Source organism: Clarias gariepinus, chromosome 19 (assembly GCF_024256425.1).
Source record: "Clarias gariepinus isolate MV-2021 ecotype Netherlands chromosome 19, CGAR_prim_01v2, whole genome shotgun sequence".
In the NCBI taxonomy this organism is placed as follows: Eukaryota; Metazoa; Chordata; class Actinopteri; order Siluriformes; family Clariidae; genus Clarias; species Clarias gariepinus.
This window is the reverse complement of record NC_071118.1, coordinates 17,419,887-17,440,925: the sequence shown is the minus strand read 5'-3', so window position 1 is coordinate 17,440,925 and position 21,039 is coordinate 17,419,887. Positions and strand designations below refer to the sequence as shown.

Below are 21,039 nucleotides of genomic sequence, written 5' to 3'. Positions count from 1 at the left end.
GACATATAACGGTGTCGTCAGCATAACAGTAAAAACTAATACTATGCTTACAGATTATGTTGCCCAGAGGAAGCATGTAAAGGGAAAAAAGCAGTGGACCTAAAACTGAACCCTGTGGAACACCAAACTCCATTAGAGAACATGCAGAATAATCACCATTTAAGTCTACATACTGATACCGATCGGTCAAATAGGATCTGAGCCAGGTGAGGGCTGTACCCTTAATTCCTACTACATTTTCTAATCTGTGAAGAAGAATACTATGATCAATGGTTTCAAAAGCTGCACTGAGGTCGAGTAATACAAGCATGGTTACACAACCTTAATCAGAGGCCAATAGGAGGTCATTTACTACTTTAACGAGTGCTGTCTCTGTGCTGTGATGTACTGAAGTATGAAGTTATGGGATGAGTTACGCGTATGCCAGATTAAAGAGATGCGTCTTGAGTCTACTTTTAAACTGGGAAACTGTGTCTGAGCCCCGAAAACTGTCTGGAAGGCTATTCCAAAGTTTTGAAGTTAAATATGAAAAAGCCCTATCACCTTTTGTAGATTTTGAAATTCTGGGAATTATAAGAAGTCCAGAGTTTTGTGATCATAAGGAGCGTGGTGGATTATAGCGTATCAGAAGACTGGTTAGGTATGTGGGAGCTAAACCATTGAAAGCCTTGTATGTAAGTAATACTATTTTGTAGGGATGCACCGAAAATTTCCGGCCGAAATAGCATTATCGGTTTCGGCCGAAACGTAAGAAAGCGCCGAAAATAAAAGCCGAAATTGTCGCCACGCCTCTCCCATCCTCCCGTCTCGTTCGCGCTGTCATTACGCGTCAAACACGGAGTATGTCGGCGGTTTGGAAGCACTTGGAAGCAAGTTTTGTTATTGTTAAACAGCCTTATTACTGTTATTTATTATCAATAAAAGTTTGATTGCTTAATTAATTTCTATTTTTTTTAATACACACAAAAAGAAAATATTTTAAACATGTTTTTTAATGAAGCCATTTTCGGTTTCGGTATCGGTTTTCGGCCAAGTGCATCCAAAAATTTCGGTTTCGTTTTCGGCCCAGAATTTTCATTTCGGTGCATCCCTACTATTTTGTAATTAATTCTAAACTGAACTGGTAGCCAGTGCAGGGATGATAATATTGGGGTTATATGATCATATTTTCTGGATCTAGTGAGAACCCTGGCGGCTGCATTTTGGACTAACTGAAGCTTGTTTATTGAGGATGCAGGACAAGCACCTAGTAATGCATTACAGTAGTTCAGTCTGGAGGTCATGAATGCATGAACTAGCTTTTCTGCATCAGATACGGATAAGATGCTCCTAAGTTTGGCGATATTTCTAAGATGGAAAAAGGCTGTTTTTGTAACATTGGAAATCTGATTTTCAAAGAACAAGTTACTGTCTAATATTACGCTTGGGTCTTTTACTGTTGAGCTAGTAGTAACAGTACATCCTTCTAAACGCAGGCTGAATTGTGAAAGCTGTTGTGTGCTGGTTTTTGGGCCGATGAGTAATATCTCTGTCTTGTCTGAGTTTAGTAAAAGAAAGTTATTGGTCATTCAATCTTTTCAATCCTGGACACACTCGGTTAATCTAGACAATTTAGGTATTTCATCTGGTTTTGTTGCGATATATAATTGGGTATTATCAGCATAACAATGGAAACTAATCCCATGTCTTCTAATGATGTTACCCAAGGAAAGCATGCATATTGAGAACAGCAGAGGTCCTAAAACTGAACCTTGTGGAACCCCATATTTCACTGGCATTACACCAGACAGTTCTCCATTTAGATATACAAAATGGTATCGATCAGGTATGATCTAAACCATTTTAATGCCTGTCCCTGAATACCTATGTGATTTTGTAAGTGATCTATGAGAATATTATGATCTATAGTGTCAATGCAGCACTAAGATCAAGCAAGACTAGTACTGAGATGCAGCCTTGGTCCGAAGCTAAAAACAAGTCGTTTGCAATCTTAACTAGTGCAGTTTCTGTACTATGATGGGGCCTGAAACCTGACTGAAATTCTTCAAGTATGTTGTTTTCCTGCAAAAATGTGCATATTTGAGCTGATACTACTTTTTCTAATATTTTTTATATAAAGGGGAGGTTTGAAATCGGTCTATAATTTATTTCATTTGCGTCCAAATTAGATTTTTTAAGAAGCGGCTTAATAACTGCCAACTTGAAAGGTTTATGGTCGTGACCTAGATATAAGAATTAATAATGTTTAAAAGTGGCTCTCCAACCGTATGCATCACTTCTTTCAAAAATCTGGTTGGGATTGGGTCTAACAGGCACGTTGTTGAATTAGCTGAGGTGATAAGTTTATAAAGCTCTTCCTGTCCTACCCCTGTAAAGCACTGAAAAACTAAATGTGAAACTTTAGGCTGAACTAGATCATGAGATGCTATTAGAGGTTGAACCTCGATTTTTTCATTAAAGAAGTCCATAAAATCTTCACTACTAAAATGTTGTGGAGTACTCTCTGCAGGCATCTTAGGTTTTGTTAGGCGAGCCACTGTACTAAATAAGAACTTGGGATTGTTTTGGTTTCTTGCTATCAGTTGGCTAAGATGCTCGGTCCTAGCAGTTTTTAGAGCCTGTCTATAGCTGCACATACTGTCTTTAAACACAATTCGAAAATTCTTCTAATTTAGTTTTTCTCGATTTTCACTCGAGGTTACGGGTTGCTCTCTTTAGAGCGCGAGTATGACTATTGTAACAAGGAGCAAGTGTTTTATCTTTTACTTTTTTTAATCTGATGGGAGCAACAGTGTCTAATGTACTGGTAAAAATAGTACCCATGCTGCTAGTCACTACATCTAGATCGTCTGCATTTAGGGGTCTAATAAGTAATTGGGATAGATCCGGCAGATTACTCGTGAATTTGTCTTTAGTAGTCGGATTCATATTTCTAACAAATCGATAACGTTGGGAGACACAGCTAATCTGTTCTACGGGTAGAGTATATATCAGGAGGTGATGATCTGTGATATCACTTTGAGGTAAAATTTCTATATTAGAGACATCTATACCATGAGATATAATTAAATCTAGCGTATAATTACAGCAGTGATTCATTTATATTTTGTTTAACCCCAAAGGAATTTGGTAAGTCCATAAATGCGAGGGCTAAAGTGTCGTTAGCATCATCTACATGAATGTTAAAGTCTCCTACTATCAACACTTTGTCAGAGTTAACCAATAGGTCTGATAGCAGATGTCTAAATTCTTTTAAAAAATCGACATATGGCCCTGGGGGTGATAAGGCTTAAATCCTGACTGATACAGTTCATGTATGCCATTTCTATGTAGATATGAGCATAGCTGCTCCGCTACTATCTTTTCCAGAATCTTAGAGATATTGGTTTGATATTGGCCTGTAATTGGACACCTGACAGGGGTCAAGGTAAGGTTTCTTAATAATCGGTTTATTAACTGCTATTTTAAAAGATTTTGGAATATACCCAATGCTGAGTGGAGAATGAATTATTCTCAACAGGGGTTCTGTTATTGCTGGTACTATCTGTTTAAGAAAATGTGTCGGTACAGGATCTAATATACATGTCGATGAATTTGCAGAAGAGATGAGTGAGATTAGTTCATTCACTTCAAGGGGAGTACATTTACATTTAGGCATTTGGCAGACGCTCTTATCCAGAGCGACTTACAAAAAGTGCTTTAAAGTTAACATCATTAGATACATACTTACACTGGGTTAACTTGGTTAATAAATAAGTGCCATTAGTCCAACACAACTGGGAAGAGTGGGGGTTAGTCCAAGTACTGGAGAAACAGATGCGTCTTGAGTCGTTGTTTAAAGATAGTCAAAGTCTCTGCTGTACGGACATATAGAGGAAGTTCATTCCACCACCTAGGTGCCAGAACAGTAAAGAGTCTGAGTGATGCCGCCCACGATCCCTGAGAAAGGGTGTGATGAGGCGAGCAGTGCTGGAGGATCGGAGGGAACGTGGTGCAGTGCGTGGTGTGATTAGAGCAGAGAGGTAAGTGGATGCTGGACCATTCTTTGCTTTGTAGGCAAGCATCAGCGTTTTGAATTTGATGTGGGCAGCTACAGGAAGCCAGTGCAGGGAGCGGAGGAGTGGTGTGGTGTGGGAGAACTTGGAAAGGTTAAAAACAAGACGTGCTGCTGCATTCTGAATCAGTTGCAGAGGACGAATCGTGGACAGAGGCAGGCCTGCCAGGAGTGAGTTGCAGTAGTAAAGTATTCTAGGTTCCGATCTAACGTGGCTAGTTTAACATCTGCATAACTTACATTTTTGGTTTCAAAGCCTCAATTTTATGCCTAATATTTACAATTTTATTATTAAAAAAGTTCATGAAGTCCTCACTATTACACAATGTTGTTGTGGAGATTTCTGCAGTAGTCTTATTTCTGGTTAATTTGGCTACGGTATTAAATAAAAATCTAGGATTATTTTTGTTATAAAGAGGAGAGATACGTTGATCAAGCTACACTAATTGACTGATCGAGCTTTTTTTTTATAGTTCAGGATACTCTCCTTCCATGCTATTTGAAATACTAACAATTTAGTTTGACGCCATTTTTGTTATAATTTCTGAGCGGTCTGTTTTAAAGAGCGTGTATGATGATTGTATCAGGGAGCGAGTTTCTTATCTCTATTAATTTTTCTTTTATCTGAAGCTACATTATCTAAGGTGTAACGAAATGTCGATCTTCTATGGGGTCAGACGGTGATCTAATCAAAGTTCAATTCAATTTTATTTGTATAGCGCTTTTAACAATTGTCGTAAAACAGCTTTACACAATCAAAAGAATTAAGTCTCTATGAAATGTAAGTGTGCATGAATCAAGATGAGCAGATTGTCCCTGGTTGGGGGTTGGTAACTCTGGGAGATTACTTATAAAACTCTGTGTGGTAGTTGATGTGAATGTACGTTTAGTATGGTAGCACGGCGCTGTGCATACGTTATTACTATGACACACTTGAATTGAGACAAGATAGTGATCTGATATAACTTCAGACAATGGAATTGTAAATAAATTTCTTTTACTTCATCTGAAGAATATTATTAAATCTAAAGTGTGACCTGCTTTATAAGTGGGTTTTAATAAGAGCGTTAATACATTAAAAATACACCAAGTTTAAATATTTATTTATTTTTATAAAATGACTAGCTAAACATTTAAAACCATGTACTGGGATGTGTAATATAGTTCTCTATTTGTTAAAATGTTTTTAAAAAGTGTTCCAGAACCGATATTGAAGTTGGTATCTGTACTGATATCTAAATATTTTGAGAGCTATCTAGCCCTGATTAAAGTGGAATACCAACATTTCAATCCCATATTGATAGCTTAATTTCAACTGTTGTAAATATTTGTTTACATATTTGTGTTGTTAACTGTCCCTTCTGTGTTGTTAACTGTCCCTTTTTGCAGGACAGTAACTAAATTACCTTACATCTGTTGGTTTTCAAAGTTTATGTAGGTTTTTTTTTCCCTCCCCCCCTTCAGTGTTATTTGTATCGAGGATGAGAGAAACGTAATTTCGATTCTCTATATGTATGCACTGTACATGTAGCAGAATTGACAATAAAGTTGACTTTGACTTTAAAAATATAGTCATGCTTTTGTGCAAGTTTAATGTTTTTGCTGTACACAGCACATTAACCACATGATTTCTTTTTTTGTTTGTTGTCGAGCTTATGCCATTTGTGAGACCAATACCCCAGAAAATCCATATGGCAATTCACATTAGAGGTTATACAGTTACACAGTCGTGTTATGACATGGACTTTTAATTATGTAACCTTTTAATGACTTATGTATTGCAAATAGCACAGAGTCTGTTGATGTCGCCCGACTTAAGAAAAGACAGACACAGTAAACATTAAGCTCATGTTTATGTTCTTTAAATACATAAATGAACGAACAAAAATAAATAAATTCATGCTTTATTCATTTTACGTTTTATTTTCTTTTTCAGGATTAATACGAGCTGGATATGTCCTTCATATTTGAGTGGATTTATAGTGGTTTTAGTAATGTACTGCAGTTTCTTGGTAAGACTCATTTTTTTACATTACCAAATACATTTTAAATGAAAAAAAAACAAAACATTTCTCTTTAAAAGTTCTTGAGTTTTAACTGTCATACACATTAATTTAGATTTTTTTTAGGTTAAAAACCAAGACCATTTGCAGCCCCTTTTACTTATTTGTGGCAATGAAAATAGCTAAATGTAGAATATACCCAGTCTACTTTCATTTCATGATTTTGCTAGAAGTGCAAAAAAAGGTTAATCTGATCACTTGACTGTAGGGTTTAGTAGGTATGAATGCCAAAATATGCATGGAGATCTTCCCTCCATAAAGACTGTTTCTTAAACATGTCTTATTCTTTTAGGACTGTACAAAAAGTCGGGTAAATTAGTATTTCTTGGGCTGGACAATGCTGGCAAGACCACACTACTGCATATGCTTAAAGATGATCGACTGGGGCAACATGTGCCAACCTTGCATCCTAGTGAGTTCTTTTTTTTATAACGAACACGTATACACAATTACTTATTTCATTCACTACTAACTTCAATACTGATTTTTCTTTTCCTAATTTAACATGTAAAAAAATCATAAGGGAAAATGTATAAAAAGGAATTAAAAGAATACCATTTACAGTTACTACTCAGGTTGTAGTAAAGTGCCCCCCCACCTACATTTCTTTCCTTTTTATTTTTTTTTGGAAAGCTGAATTGAATTTTACTTGCAATTCCAAGCTCTGGCACGCTAAAGGATCTCAAAAAGCATCGCCTTATGCTGCAATCCAACGAAATTTAAGAACAGATGTAAAAAAGGTATTAACATATATCAGTCTGAAAATCATTCCAAAGGCTGGGACTCTTGTTAACCATTGTAAGATCCATTGTTCACAAATGTAGAAAACTTGAAACAGTTCAAGTTTTCTGATCCTTCCTAGGAGTGGCCACCCTATAGCACAACAATGACTTATCCGGGAGCTCATAATAGAACCCAGAACATCATCATCTTTCTTCACTACAGGATTTCAAAACCCACCTTAAAACATATATTTTCTCTTCCTCTTTTTCCAATCTTTGAGTATGTGTTTAGATCAATCCTACCCGTTTTCATGTTTATCTGTATTTTGTTGTCCTTCAGATGTATTTTTCTATGTGTAAACATTTTTGTTATTGTAAAGCGGCCTTGAGTCTCCTGAAAGGCGCTATATAAAATAAACTCAGATAAACTCAAATAAAAAATCAGAAAGAGATCGGGCGAAAATGGCATCCAGTAGTAGTAATAGTACACATGCATGGTTGTAGACTGTGAGTGACATACGTACACTGTGACTAAGCATGGGAGAAGATTACCCCCAATCCCATAGCGTGCGAAAGAGAAGAACCATCTTGTTGTGATCACATGACGCTTGGCAGACAAAGCACATGCATACCTCTTGTATATAAAGACCTCGCTTGTTTAAGTTAAAATTTATTACAAATTTTTGCTCATCTTGCAAAACCCTTGTGGACCAAGTTACTTGCAATACAAGGTTCCATTATATTTTTTAATTCAAAATATGTATTTTTCATCTGCATATCCTCAGACCTCACTTAAACAGTCACATACAGTCCCCTCTGAAAGTATTGTAAGAACAAGCTGAATGAATGGTTTGTAGTGTCATTGCTAGTGTACTGACTCTGACTGATCTGAGAAAAGGTGAATTTTTTTTTTGCTTTTTTCACTTCAACAGGTCTCATTCATTCTTAGACATTCAGAGCTAATTATTTATGTACAGGATTTTGAAAGGATTGATGCATGTTTAGGTGTAAACACCCAACATCTCCCCGCTTTAGTGATTCATGGTTGACATCAGATAATTTATTCTGGTTTACGGATTCCAAGGCAGTTTATTTGTGGGACAAATAATCCCCAGAACGTGCACCTATGCCTAGTACAAAGTCAAGCTTTTACCTTCACGATACCCCCTTTTGTAAAGCAACAGCCAGTTAAAAGTAAGCGTCCTTCCCTCTTTCCTTTGGTTCTCACAGATATGCATAGCAAATCCACAATCTGTAGGTGACCTTTTTGATAGTTTCAATTTGAATACATTGTCACATCAGGTAATTTTGCAGCTTCATGGCCTGGAAAATCTTTTGCATTGGAATTGCTTGATAGAAATGACAAAAGTCCTTGTCAAGTAACAATCCTGTTTGATGATTACCACACTGCCTTCCTGGGCAAAAAAAGTCTGCGCACTCTTAAGGTTTCATTTGTGCTTTTTTAAACTTTGATTATGCCCTTTGGTGTGAAGGTCAATTCATAGGGGAAAAGACGTATGGACGATACCCCCTTTTGTAAAGCAACAGCCAGTTAACTTATGGCCTTTTTTGTCTTTTACCCACAGCATCTAAAAAATAGAATATCTTGGAAATTTTTTTTGTTTCATTTAATTCAATAAGTAAAACATATTGTAAAATGAGCACATTTGAATTTAAACATTTTAATTAAATTAAAAAGTTTTTGTTTTATTTTCAATGATTATGGCTTACAGCTCATGAAAATACAAACTTCCATAAATTCAATTAATTAGAATATTACCTGAAATCAATTTTAAAAAATCGAATATATACAATACAAAATTTTCTAAAAGTATGTTTATTTATACCCTCAATACTTGTGTTGTCTTTTTTTAAATATCTTCTTTGATATCAGCCTTCAGCTCATCTGTTTTGTTGGCTTGGGTGTTTCTTGTCTTCTTGACAACAGCCCATAAAATTTCAATGGGGTTCAGCTCAGGTGAATGGCAGGTCAATCAAGCAGAGGTTAGCAAACCAGTTAATGGTGGTTCTGGCACTGTGTCCTGCTGGACAGGGGAAATTGGCATCTCCATGAAGCTTGTCAGCTGACTGAAAATCAAGTGCTCTAAAATGGCACCCCAGATTATCACAGGCTGTGGAAACTCCTTCGACCTTGATTTTCAAATTCAATGCAAAATTTACTTTTATTTCTGAAGATGTTGCATGTACTCTGCATCAAACCAAGAAGCGCATGCATGATACACGATACTTGGTCCTCGTAAACCAAGACTTATTTGTTTTCCAAGTCAAAGTTTATTAAAAATCTTTGCTCAGAATGATCTTTTTACGGAACGATCGCAAATGGCGTTACTCGCAATCCAAGGTTCCACTCTATATGCATGTGTGTATGTATATATTATATAAATCACACAATTATATACATCCGCGCGTGTGTGTGTGTGTATATATATACGTACATCAAGCAGCAAGTAAGCTCACTCGTCTCTCTAACATCATTTTCGGCGGTAAAAAGCTAGCTTTTTACCGCCGAAAATGATGTTAGAGAGACGAATGAGCTTACTTGCTGCCCAATGCAATGGCTGGGAGTACTTTATTTTACACGCGCAGTCGTACAAAAGCATGAGCAGCACATTCACGCGAAGGCTACCTAAGCATGTACCGGAGCACATTCCACACGTCACACACACACCACACACAAACAGGGCCGAAATCACTAACCCAAACACCCTTCCCCAACATGGTGAACACACAGACATCCCCGCAAGGCATGCTGGTCATCAGCCCATGCCACAATATATATATATATATACACACAGGAGGAGCATCACTGGCTATAAGACAAGCAGCCAGGCTATTGAGGGGAATGTGGAATGTGCAAACGACCTCAACACTTACTTTAATAGATTTGGCGTCCCGCTTCAGCCCCAATCCACACTTTCCTGCTCCTATGTCCTCCCCTACACAGAGAACAGTCACTACTCCTTCACTCCCAGCAATCAATATCTCAGTGAATCAGGTAAAACATGGCCTCAGTAAGATCAGCCCTACAAAAGCTGTAGGTCTGGATAAGATCAATCCGAGAGTCCTAAATCTTGTGCTTCCCAACTATGTGGTGTCCTCCAGTACCTCTTTAGCCTGAGTCTGTCTCTACAGAAAGTCCCTGCACTGTGGAAAACATCATGCATTGTGCCGCTACCCAAAACACCACGTCTTTGTGCCCAGAACGACTTCAGGCCTGTTGCTTTGACATCGCACATTATGAAGGTGTTTGAGAGACTAATCCTGGATACACTTTGTCCCCTGGTAAAGTCCTCTCTGGACCCTCTTCAGTTTGCCTATAAGCCGTTCATGGGAGTTGATGATGCAATAATACACCTGCTACATCGTACCTACTCTCACCTTGACAAGCCTAGGACCACCATAAGGATGATGTTCTTTGACTTATCCAGTACCTTCAACATCATCCAACCAGCAGTACTCAGAGAATAAAACTTTCTTCCACCTTTGAATGTCCCATGTTTGGTGCTCTCTTGCAAAGTCCAAACGAGCAGTTCTGTGGCGTTCAAGGAGACGAGGTCTTTGAAAACGTTCGTTTTTGAGCCCTTCAGGCTCCGATAGCGTCTGATGGTTATGGGGCTGCAGTCAGCACCAGTAACGGCCTCAATTTGGGATGAGGATCCTCTGGCTTAGTGCGGATGAAATTTCTTTGGGACTTCCACTTGTCTTTTTTGTTCCATAACCCTCAGGATCATTTAAGAAATTCCAAATGACTGTCTTACTGCATCCCAGCTCAGCAGCGATGGCGTGCTGTGAGAGACCCTGCTTATGCAGTTCAACAACCCGTCCACGTTCAAAAAGGGAGAGTTTTTTTGCCTTTGCCATCAGAACGTGTGACTACCTGACAGAAATGACAATGAATCCACATCTTTGCACTAATTTGCCCTTTAAAGATTTTCTATTGGATTTAGGTCTGGAGACTGGCTAGGCCACTCCAGAATCTTGATATGCCACTTCTTGATTTTCCTGGCTGTGTGCTTTGGGTCATTGTCATGTTGGAAAACCCAGCCACGACCCATCTTTAATGCTCTGACTGAGGGAAGGAGGTTTTTGCTCAATATGTCAATGTTGTTGTCAATGTTGAGTTCATCCTCTTCCTAATACAGTGCAGTTGTCCTGTCCCCTGTGCAGAAAAACACCCCCAGAGGATGATGCTTCCAGCCCCATGCTTCACTGTAGGTATGGTATTATTGGGATGATGCTCATCATTCTTCTTTCTCCAAACACAGCGAATGGAGTTAAGACCAAAAAGTTCTACTTTGGTCTCATCTGACCACAGGACTTTCTACCATGACACCTCTGGGTTATCCAAAAGGTCCCTGGCAAACTTCAGACGGGCCTGGACATGGGCTGACTTAAGCAGGGGAACCTTCCGTGCTATGCAAGAGTTTAAACCATAACGTCTTAGCGTATTACTGATAGTAGCCTTGGAAACGATGGTCCCTGGCATTGACCAGCTCCTCCTGTGTAATTCTGGGCTGATTCTTTACCATTCTTAGCATCATTGATGCCCCACATGGAGAGATCTTCCGTGGGGCACCAGTCCGAGGGACATTGACGATCTTTATTAGCCTCTTCCATTTTCTGACAATTGCTCCAACAGTTTTTTTTTTTTTTTTAACCAAGCTGCTTGGCAATTGCCCCGTAGCCCTTGTCAGCTTTGTGAAGGTCTACAATTTTGTCTCTTGTGTCTTTTAACAGCGCCAGTCATCTACTTTTACCGCGATTCATCGGTCATTTGACTGCCTATTGTTTTAAATAGGAAGCTGTCGCTGACACACAATTATCGCTAGATGGCGCTTTCACACAAAGCAAATAGTTTAGCTACAAGATTAACTTGCACTTGGACCATTCATTCCCGCGTTGATAATCAGCTATATATTTTTTTCATATTCAACTAAGAAAACCTACTACAGAGTCTTTGATAGTGACAAAGAAAAAGAAAAAAATAGGAACAAGAATAATTTTATAACAAAAATCTTATTAGTTTGTTCATTTTATTTGAAGCTTCTGAACGGCTTGCATTTTTTTTTTTATGTGACAGTGCTTTTAGATGGGGCAGGAGCGGCAATTTAGTTCTGAACTCGCTTCCGTGAAATTATCGCTAAAACAATGTAATGACCCACTCCTGAGGATATAAAGCTTTATTATTGCGTTTAAATAAATCAGATCTACCACAGCAGATAATAAACTATGCTATGTCATAACTGAAGCAAACACCACGATTATGCCTCGTTTCGTTCAGTGTTGCTAGGCAACGGACCACGTGCCTAATCAGTAATCTTCACTTTTCCGTTTAGCTCTGAGGAAAAAAAGCTGTATTTTGTTTTTGTTTGTTTATATTTATAATTTTTATAACAGTACAAGAAGATAACAGTTTGGTCTGTGCAGTTAGTGCCCTTCGCGAGGTTTTGCGCGCACAGTCCACTACACAGCAAAAATATGTTAGTATATTATGACTGAAATAAAGCGGCTCACATCGGCGTGTTTTGCACAGCGCCGCAAAGACAGCGCTTATTTCTGGGAAAGAGAAATCTCTTATAAATCACTTATATCGATGCACACGTTTATTTGACTTCAGATCAAAACTCGGCAAAGTGAAAGCGTGCGCGCCGCGGGTTCACGCAAATATTTTACATACAATAAAAGGCTCATTCACAACCACATTTCAGCCATTCACACACATGCATTGTGCCGTGTTGGTACACACTTTAACTTTTCATCTCCCCTTTGATCAAAATGCTTCCGATATAAGCCGACACGAGAAGTTTTTCAGTCATAATATTCATCTATCATAAAGAGGGGCGAAATATACTTGCTGATTTGTAACAGACTCGCTAGTATTAATAAAACAATAACTAGCCATTAACAGAAATCAGGGTGAGTAAGGAACATCAGAGATACGGTTTTATATGTTCAAATGTATTTACATTTAATATTGTGCTGTACATCATACACACGCCTCCCACTCATACCACATTCACCCAGCGAATAATCTGTCAAGAGATTAGAGTTCCTTCTCTATATTCACAAGTCCATAAATTAAAAAGCAAAACTAGAGACGTTCCGCTACACGCCCGATGTCCTCGCCGAGCGGTGTCCCTTTACTGGCGACGCGGGCGCAGATGATGATTCGGTCCCGCGTGCAACAGCCGCTGATGTGGTCAATCTCAGGGACAGCAGACACACACCAGCTCCCGGGATACACAAACACAAAAAGGACACCAAAAACAAAAACAACCTCCTGCATAGCCACAGCAGGAGGGATGCCATCAGTACATAATGAGTACATACAAATTTGACATAAATGCCTCGGCGGGCTACACATAAATACACATTTTAACCCATGTACTCACATGCACACTGGACATGCGTGTCCCGCGTTCGGATTTTTGAAAACCTTGGTTTTTAGCTGTTAGCATTAGCAATTGGTCTTTGGCTGTGATTTGGCTGCTGTTACCTAGCCCAGCCTTTCTTCCTCTTGTATTGAAATTGCATAAATAGCGGCCACAGCGCCCCTTCTGGCCGGGAGCCCGTAACTAGGCAACCGCCTGTTACAGATTTAAATGCTGCATTTTTTTTAAAAAGCTTGCGCGATGTGAGCAACTTTTAATTATTAATAATTAAAAAATTATTAAATGCTGGACAGAAATTATTATTCTTTTGATTAGTATTGCGTAAGATGGCGCCGGTGAGGTCGGCTGCCATCACGACTGCTCCGACCACCTTTTCTTTGTTTTTTTTTGTTGTTTTTTTTAATCGGCAAAATTACCATCATGGAGTACATTAGGTATGATAGAGACACTCTTGTTTCTATGGGTATACAATGTACTCACAATTCATTTTTAACCCTGGATCTAAGCCGGCCGAGTGAGATCCTGAGGGACAACAAAGGACGCGACGCGAAGTGGCGGCCACTAGGGAAACGAGCCGGCGTCAGGAACATGCTGAGAGCTGGTGCAACAGCGCGAGCGTTGTTCCTCTCACACGCTCCTGCACACCAAACCTGGAACTACTGTCCATCATGTGTCGTCCTTTTTATCTACCTCGGGAGTTTACATCGGTCATAATCAGCGCCGCTTATATTCCACCAAATCAAATTCAATTCAAATTCAAATTTTATTTTTCACGTACAAAGTCATACACAGTACGATATGCCGTGAAATGCTTTTTCGACTACCAGTGACCTTAAAATAAAAGCTTAAACATAAGAAATACATATAAATAAAAGGAAATACAGTAGAAAATAGTTACCTGGTAAAATATACTGTACAAGTAAAAATAAAGATATATTGCAGTAAAAGAATTATTGCAGAAAAATTTAAATTAACCAATAAAAATAAAATATACTGTGCTAAGTAAAATAAAATTAAAATATACTGTACAAATAAGAACAAAATATATATAATATAGAAATATAAAAGAAAATAGAAATTTGTCCATATAAGTAATGTAAAAATGGCTGAGGTGTGCAAATATGCATAAAGTTACTTCTTAAAGTGTCTTATTATTAAAGTGATTTGTGCAGTGGTCCATAATAAAAGTATAAGTATATAGTGCAAAAAGTGTGCATGAATGTGTCCATAGTGTCCATGAATGCCCAGTGTTGGATGTAAAAGAGATAATATTAGTCCTGTCTTGGGTGGTTGAGAGACCTTATGGCCTGCGGGAAGAAGCTCCTCCTCAATCTCTCTGTATTGGTCTTCAGGGAGCGGAATCGCTTCCCAGACCGCAACAGAGAGAACAGTCCATTTTGGGATGGCTGAGGTCCTTCACCATCTTCCTGGCCTTAGTCCAGCACCGTTTGCTGTAGATCGAGTGCAGGTCAGGGAGCTTGGTGCGCAAGATTCGTTCAGCTGAACGCACCACCCTCTGTAGAGCTCGTCTGTCCTGCATGGTGCTGTTCCTGAACCAGGTTATGATGTTTCCCGTCAGGACGCTTTCTATGGTGCAGGAGTAGAAATTCCTGAGCACCTTGGAGGGCAGTCTAAAGTCTCTTAAGCGTATGAGGTGGTAGAGAGGTGCCGGGCCTTTTTCACCACGGTGTTGATGTGACAGGACCATGACAGGTCCTGCGTGATGTGAACACCGAGGTATCGAAAGCTGTCCACTCTCTTCACTGGGCTGCTGTTAATGGGGTCTGGTAGTTCCTCTCCTGCCTTGTACAAAAGTCTACAATCAGCTCCCTAATCTTGCTGACGTTTAGGAGGACATTGTTCCTCTGGCACCATTTCTCCAGATTTCCAATCTCCTCTAGGTAGGCCGACTCATCGTTGTTGGTGATCAGGCCCACCACGACAGTTTCGTCAGCAAACTTTATGACGGCGGTGAAGTTGGTAGTGGCCACGCAGTCAAATGTGTACAAAGAGTACAGCAGGGGGCTCAGAACACAGCCCTGGGGTGCTCCAGTGCTGAGAGTGAGGGAGGCTGAGACATGACCGCCCATCCTTTACTGCCTGTGGTCTGCCAGTTAGGAAGTTGAAGATCCACTGGCACATATATGAGCTGAGTACCAGGTGCTCCAGCTTGGTGGTGAGTGTGGAGGGAATTATGGTATTAAATGCAGAGCTGTAGTCGATGAAGAGCATTTTCACATAATTCCCTTTCCTAGTGTCCAGGTGAGTGATATGTGGAGGAGGTGAGAGATGGCATCATCAGTAGAACGGTTTGGGCGGTATGCAAACTGTAGTGGGTCGAGTGTGTCCGGTAGTGAAGAAATTATGAAGTCTCTGACCAGGCGTTCAAAGCACTTCATCACTACTGAGGTGAGGGCTACAGGGCGATAATCATTGAGAGAAGCAGGATGAGGTTTCTTTGGGACAGGAACAATGATGGACTCTTTGAAACATGTGGGGATCACCGACTGAGATAAAGAAAGTATATCTATGTGAACACAGGTGCTAGCTGGTCTGTGCAGGCTCTGAGAATACGACCTGAGATGCCGTCTGGTTCTGCTGCTTTCCTGGTGTTCACTCTCTTGAAGGCTCTCCTCACGTCATGCTCGGTGATGATGAACGTGTTTCCGGTGCTGGCAGTGTCTTCCTGTCTGTAGCCGTTAGCGCCGCTAGTATTAACATTGCTAGCGTCTTTAGCTGCAGCCTCTAAGCGAGCATAGAAAGTGTTCAGCTCGTCTGCCAGAGTCGCGTTCGCTTTCGTCATACCGGATGTTGGTGCTGTATAGTCCGTAGTAATGGGCAATATAAACGATAAAAAATTGGCCTACGATAGAGATTCTAATTTTATTGCACTATCGCGATAATGCATGTTTGATGACGCAATCTACCCGTAAAAATTTAGAGCAAAAGAGCTGCAGCCGGCTGCAACGTATCATCTTGAATAAACATGGCTGAAAGCGTCAGCGAAACAGAGGAGCTCGTAGAAAAGACTGGTGCAACATCTGTTATTTGAACGTGGTTTGGCTTTAAGCCGTCCGACGAGCAGCAGCAAAATATACTTTGTAGAGTGTGTGGGGCAAAAGTTCCAGCTAAGAGAGGTAACACGACTAATCTGTTCTACCACCTCAAAACTAAACATGTCGTCGAATACCAGCATTGCCAGGCAATGCAGCCAACTGCAAAATCCAAAAGTCTTTCTTTCTAAAAGGCACTACATTCAGTTTATTTATCTGCAACATTGTGTTGTTTAATTACAGTTTTGCTTTTGCACAATAAATGTTCTTAAAACAACATGCAACGTTTCTTTATTTCTTAAAAAAAATGGTCTATGTAACCTGTTCTGAAATGGTTCTATTATAATTTATATATCGCAATATATATCGTTATCGCAATATGGATTTTAGGCCATATCGCCCATCCCTAATAGTCCGTAATTGTTCTTAATCCCTGCCACAGGCTCTTAGAGTCACTCTGTTGGAGTTGTGACTCTAGTTTTCTCCCATAGCGCTGCTTCGCCTCTTTCACCGCCTTCCGGACGTTGTATGACCACAAGCGGACACGGACACTGCCTTATGCGAGCTGCATGAGGCACTCACACAGCATCGGGACGCTGCGCTTATTGTGGCGGGGGACTTTAACAGTGCCAACCACAAATGTGCAGCATCGAACTTTCATCAACATTTCACTTGCCCCACCAGGGGTGAAAGGACACTGGACCATTGTTACACTACAGTCAAGGACGGCTACAAGGCACAATCTTGTCCTCCGTTTGGTAAATCCGACCATGCTGCCATCTTCCTCATGCCAAAATACAAACAAAGGCTGAAACGGGAAGTTCCGGTTCAGAGAGAGGTCGCGCGCTGGACGGATCAATTGGTGGCCGCGTTACAGGACGCATTTGATGACGCAGACTGGGACATGTTCCGAAACTGCCCTGATGATGACGTCAGCATGTTTACGGAAGCGGGTGTGGGATTCATCGGGAAACTAGCGGATGATACCGTGGAGAAAAAGACTATCAGAACGTTTTCCAACCAGAAGTCGTGGGTGGATAAAACCATCCGCGACGCTCTGAGATCTCACACCGCTGCCTACAACACGGGACTCGTGTCAGGGGACATGGAACCATACAGCGTCCGGAAGGCGGTGAAAGGGGCAAAGCAGCGCTACGGCAGGAAGCTAGAGTCACAACTCCAACAGAGTGACTTTAGGAGCCTGTGGCAGGAATTAAGGACAATTACGGACTATAAAACACCAACAACTGCTCTGGCAGACGAGCTGAACACCTTCTATGTTTGCTTAAAGGCTGCAGCTAAAGACGCAAGCGATGCTAATGCTAGCAGCGCTAGCGGCTGCAGACAGGAAGACACTGCCAGCACTTTCATCATCTCCGAGCATGACGTGAGGAGAGCCTTCAAGAGAGTGAACACCAGGAAAGCAGCAGGACCAGACGGCATCTCAGGTCATATTCTCAGAGCCTGCGCAGACCAGCTAGCACCTGTGTTCACTGAGATATTCAACATCTTTTTATCTCAGTCGGTGATCCCCACATGCTTTAAAGAGTCCAACATTGTTCCTGTTCCGAAGAAACATCATCCTGCTTCTCTTAATGACTATTGCCCTGTAGCCCTCACCTCAGTAGTGAAGAAGTGCTTTGAACGCCTGGTCAGAGACTTCATAATTTCTTTACTACCGGACACACTCGACCCACTACAGTTTGCATACCGCCAGAAGCGTTCCACAGACAATGCAATCTCTCATCTCCTCCACACATCACTTGCTCACCTGGACACTAGGAAAGGGAATTATGTTAAAATGCTTTTCATCGACTACAGCTCTGCATTTAATACCATGATTCCCTCCACACTCGCCACCAAGCTGGAGCACCTGGGACTCAGCCTATCAATGTGTCAGTGGATACCCAATTTTCTGACTGGCAGACCACAGGCAGTAAGGATGGGCGGACATGTCTCAGCCTCACTCACTCTCAGCACTGGACAGCCCCAGGGTTGTGTTCTGAGCCCCCTGCTGTACTCTTTGTACACCCACGACTGCGTGGCCACTACCAACTCCACCGCCATCATCAAGTATGCTGATGACACTGTCGTGGTCAGCCTGATCACCAACAATGATGAGTCGGCCTACCTAGAGGAGATTGCAAATCTGGAGAACTGGTGCCAGAGGAACGATCTCCTCCTGAACGTCAGCAAGACAAAGGCGCTGATGGTGGACTTTAGTACAAAGCAGGAGAGGAACTACCAGACGCCCATCATCACCAGGAGCCCAGTGGAGAGAGTGGACAGCTTCCGATACCTCGGTGTTCACATCACGCAGGACCTGTCATGGTCCTGTCACATCAACACTGTGGTGAAAAAGGCCCGGCAGCGTCTCTACCACCTCAGACACTTGAGAGACTTTAAACTGCCCTCTAAGGTGCTCAGGAATTTCTACTCCTGTACCATAGAGAGCGTCCTGACGGGAAACATCACGACCTGGTTTGGAAACAGCACCAGGCAGGACAGACGAGCTCTACAGAGGGTGGTGCGATCAGCTGAGCGCATCATCCGCACTGAGCTCCCTGACCTGCACTTGATCTACAGCAAGTGGTGCTGGACCAAGGCCAGGAAGATCGTGAAGGACCTCAGCCATCCCAACAATGGACTGTTCTCTCTGTTGCTGTCTGGGAAGCGATTCCGCTCCCTGAAGGCCAACACAGAGAGACTGAGGAGCAGCTTCTTCCCGCAAGCGATAAGGTCTCTCAATCACACCACGCAGGAGTAATATCTTATAATTGACTGGACAATCATGGACGCATTCACACCACGCAGGAGTAATATCTTATAATTGACTGGACAATCATGGACACATTCATGCAATACATATTTACATATCTGAAACCATTGCACATGTCACTTTATACAATACATGTTTATATATATATCTGCCATTGCACGTGACACTTTAAAACATATTGATGCCACTTTAAAACATTTTAAAATCTTATATATATATATTTATCCCCCCATATTCCTATATTTTTATATTTTGTAATATTTTTATCATGCCCTTATTCGTACAGTTTGTTTATTTTACTAGTTACATTTATTTCCTTTTGTATTTCATTTCTTTTTATTAATATTTATTTCTTATAAATAGTTTTAATTTTCTTTTTAAGGTCACCGGCGGTCGTTTAAGCATTTTACTGCATATAGTACTGTGTATGACTGTGTATGGGACAAATAAAATGTTTATTTATTTATATATTTTTTTTTTAATATTATCATGTTTTTTTGCTGTTTGTGTTCAGTGTTGAATGATTACTTGAAACTAAAGCGCTTCGTGTAGATTCATGCCACGAGTCATTTTATCATACAAAGATTATTACCAAGATAGGACCACTGAGCTTCTGTGGATTCCAAAATGTACATTTTTACCTTTTTTTTTTTTATCACTCAAATGGAAGAGATGGAAAGTTTCCTCATCATAAAGTGCCCTGTATTGTATTTAATGCTCGATACACAATCCATGATTTTTTTTTTTATGCTATTTTACAAAAGGGGAAATACAAATGGAATATTTTTTTCATCAATAAATTAATTAATTTTTAAATAAAATCTTAAATTAAAACATTGTAGAGTAATTAAAAACAGTGTAGAGTGATTAATAACAATACCACACGTTATGATAAAAATCTCATTTAAGGGATTAAAAACGGTAACAATGTCCATTTTAGAATGTCGAATCCAGAAGAATTTCAATTCATACAAATTTAAGAAGAGTTCAAGATCCGAGATCCTCCCCAGTTTGCTGAAACCAGGCAATGTTGGAGGGTGCATTTTTGTTTCTTCGAATGTATAGGTGAGAACAGCTGATTTACACCTGGGGAGGGTGAATAATTTGCATTTAAATGTTGTGTGACATTGCAAAGCACACACAGTAACACTGAAAGAACAACAACCTAAAGTTAATAGGAAAAAGAGGCTCTGATTATACTGCATAAATATTATTTAGTACAAAAAAAATTCCTCCACGCTTTCAAATACCTTATGCGTGTAGTTAAGCGCTTATTAGACTATGTAGGAAATTAAAGAGGAGAATTATTAAGCTGGATCAAACGTTTTTAAAATATTGTGTGCTGAAAAAACGAAATATGTAACAGATGAGGAGTGTAGAGTGATTATAATCACGCATTTTATGCTGTTTGTCTTTTGCTGTTTGGGTTCAGCGTAAAATGATTATTTGAAACTGAAGAGCTTATGCGTAACCACTGTCTGTGTGTGTGTGTGTGTGTGTGTGTGTGTGTGTGTGTGTGTGTGTGTGTGTGTGTGTGTCTACAGTCGTGCCCAAAAGTTTTGAGAATGACACAAATATTAGCTTTCACAAAGTTTGCTGCTAAACTGCTTTAAGATCTTTGTTTCTGTGATGTACTGAAATATAATTACAAGCACTTCATACGTTTCAAAGACTTTTATCGACAATTACATGACATTTATGCAAAGAGTTAGTATTTGCAATGTTGGCCTTTCTTTTTCAGGACCACTGCAATTCGACTGGGCATGCTCTCAATCTACTTCTGGGCCAAACCCTGACTGATAGAAACCCATTCTTTTATAATCACTTTTTGAAGTTTGTCAGAATTGTTGATTTAGGTGCAATCTTAGTAGCCACAATATCCTTGTCTTTGAAGCCATTTTTATGCAACGCAATGATGGCTGCACAAGTTTCTTTGCAGGTCACTATGGTTAACA

The 21,039-nt window shown here is 40.1% G+C and overlaps 1 protein-coding gene across 1 annotated transcript in view; it reads left to right on the top strand.

Annotated features, from left to right (window-relative positions):
- The window catches only part of sar1b (secretion associated, Ras related GTPase 1B), a 42,939-nt gene that overhangs the window by 8,213 nt on the left and 13,687 nt on the right, over window positions 1-21,039 (top strand). The window contains exons 2-3 of the mRNA XM_053478353.1: window positions 5,991-6,066; window positions 6,410-6,529. Coding sequence (XP_053334328.1) covers window positions 6,009-6,066; window positions 6,410-6,529 — 178 coding nt within the window. The 5' untranslated portion in view covers window positions 5,991-6,008. The remainder of the gene's footprint in view (window positions 1-5,990; window positions 6,067-6,409; window positions 6,530-21,039) is intronic.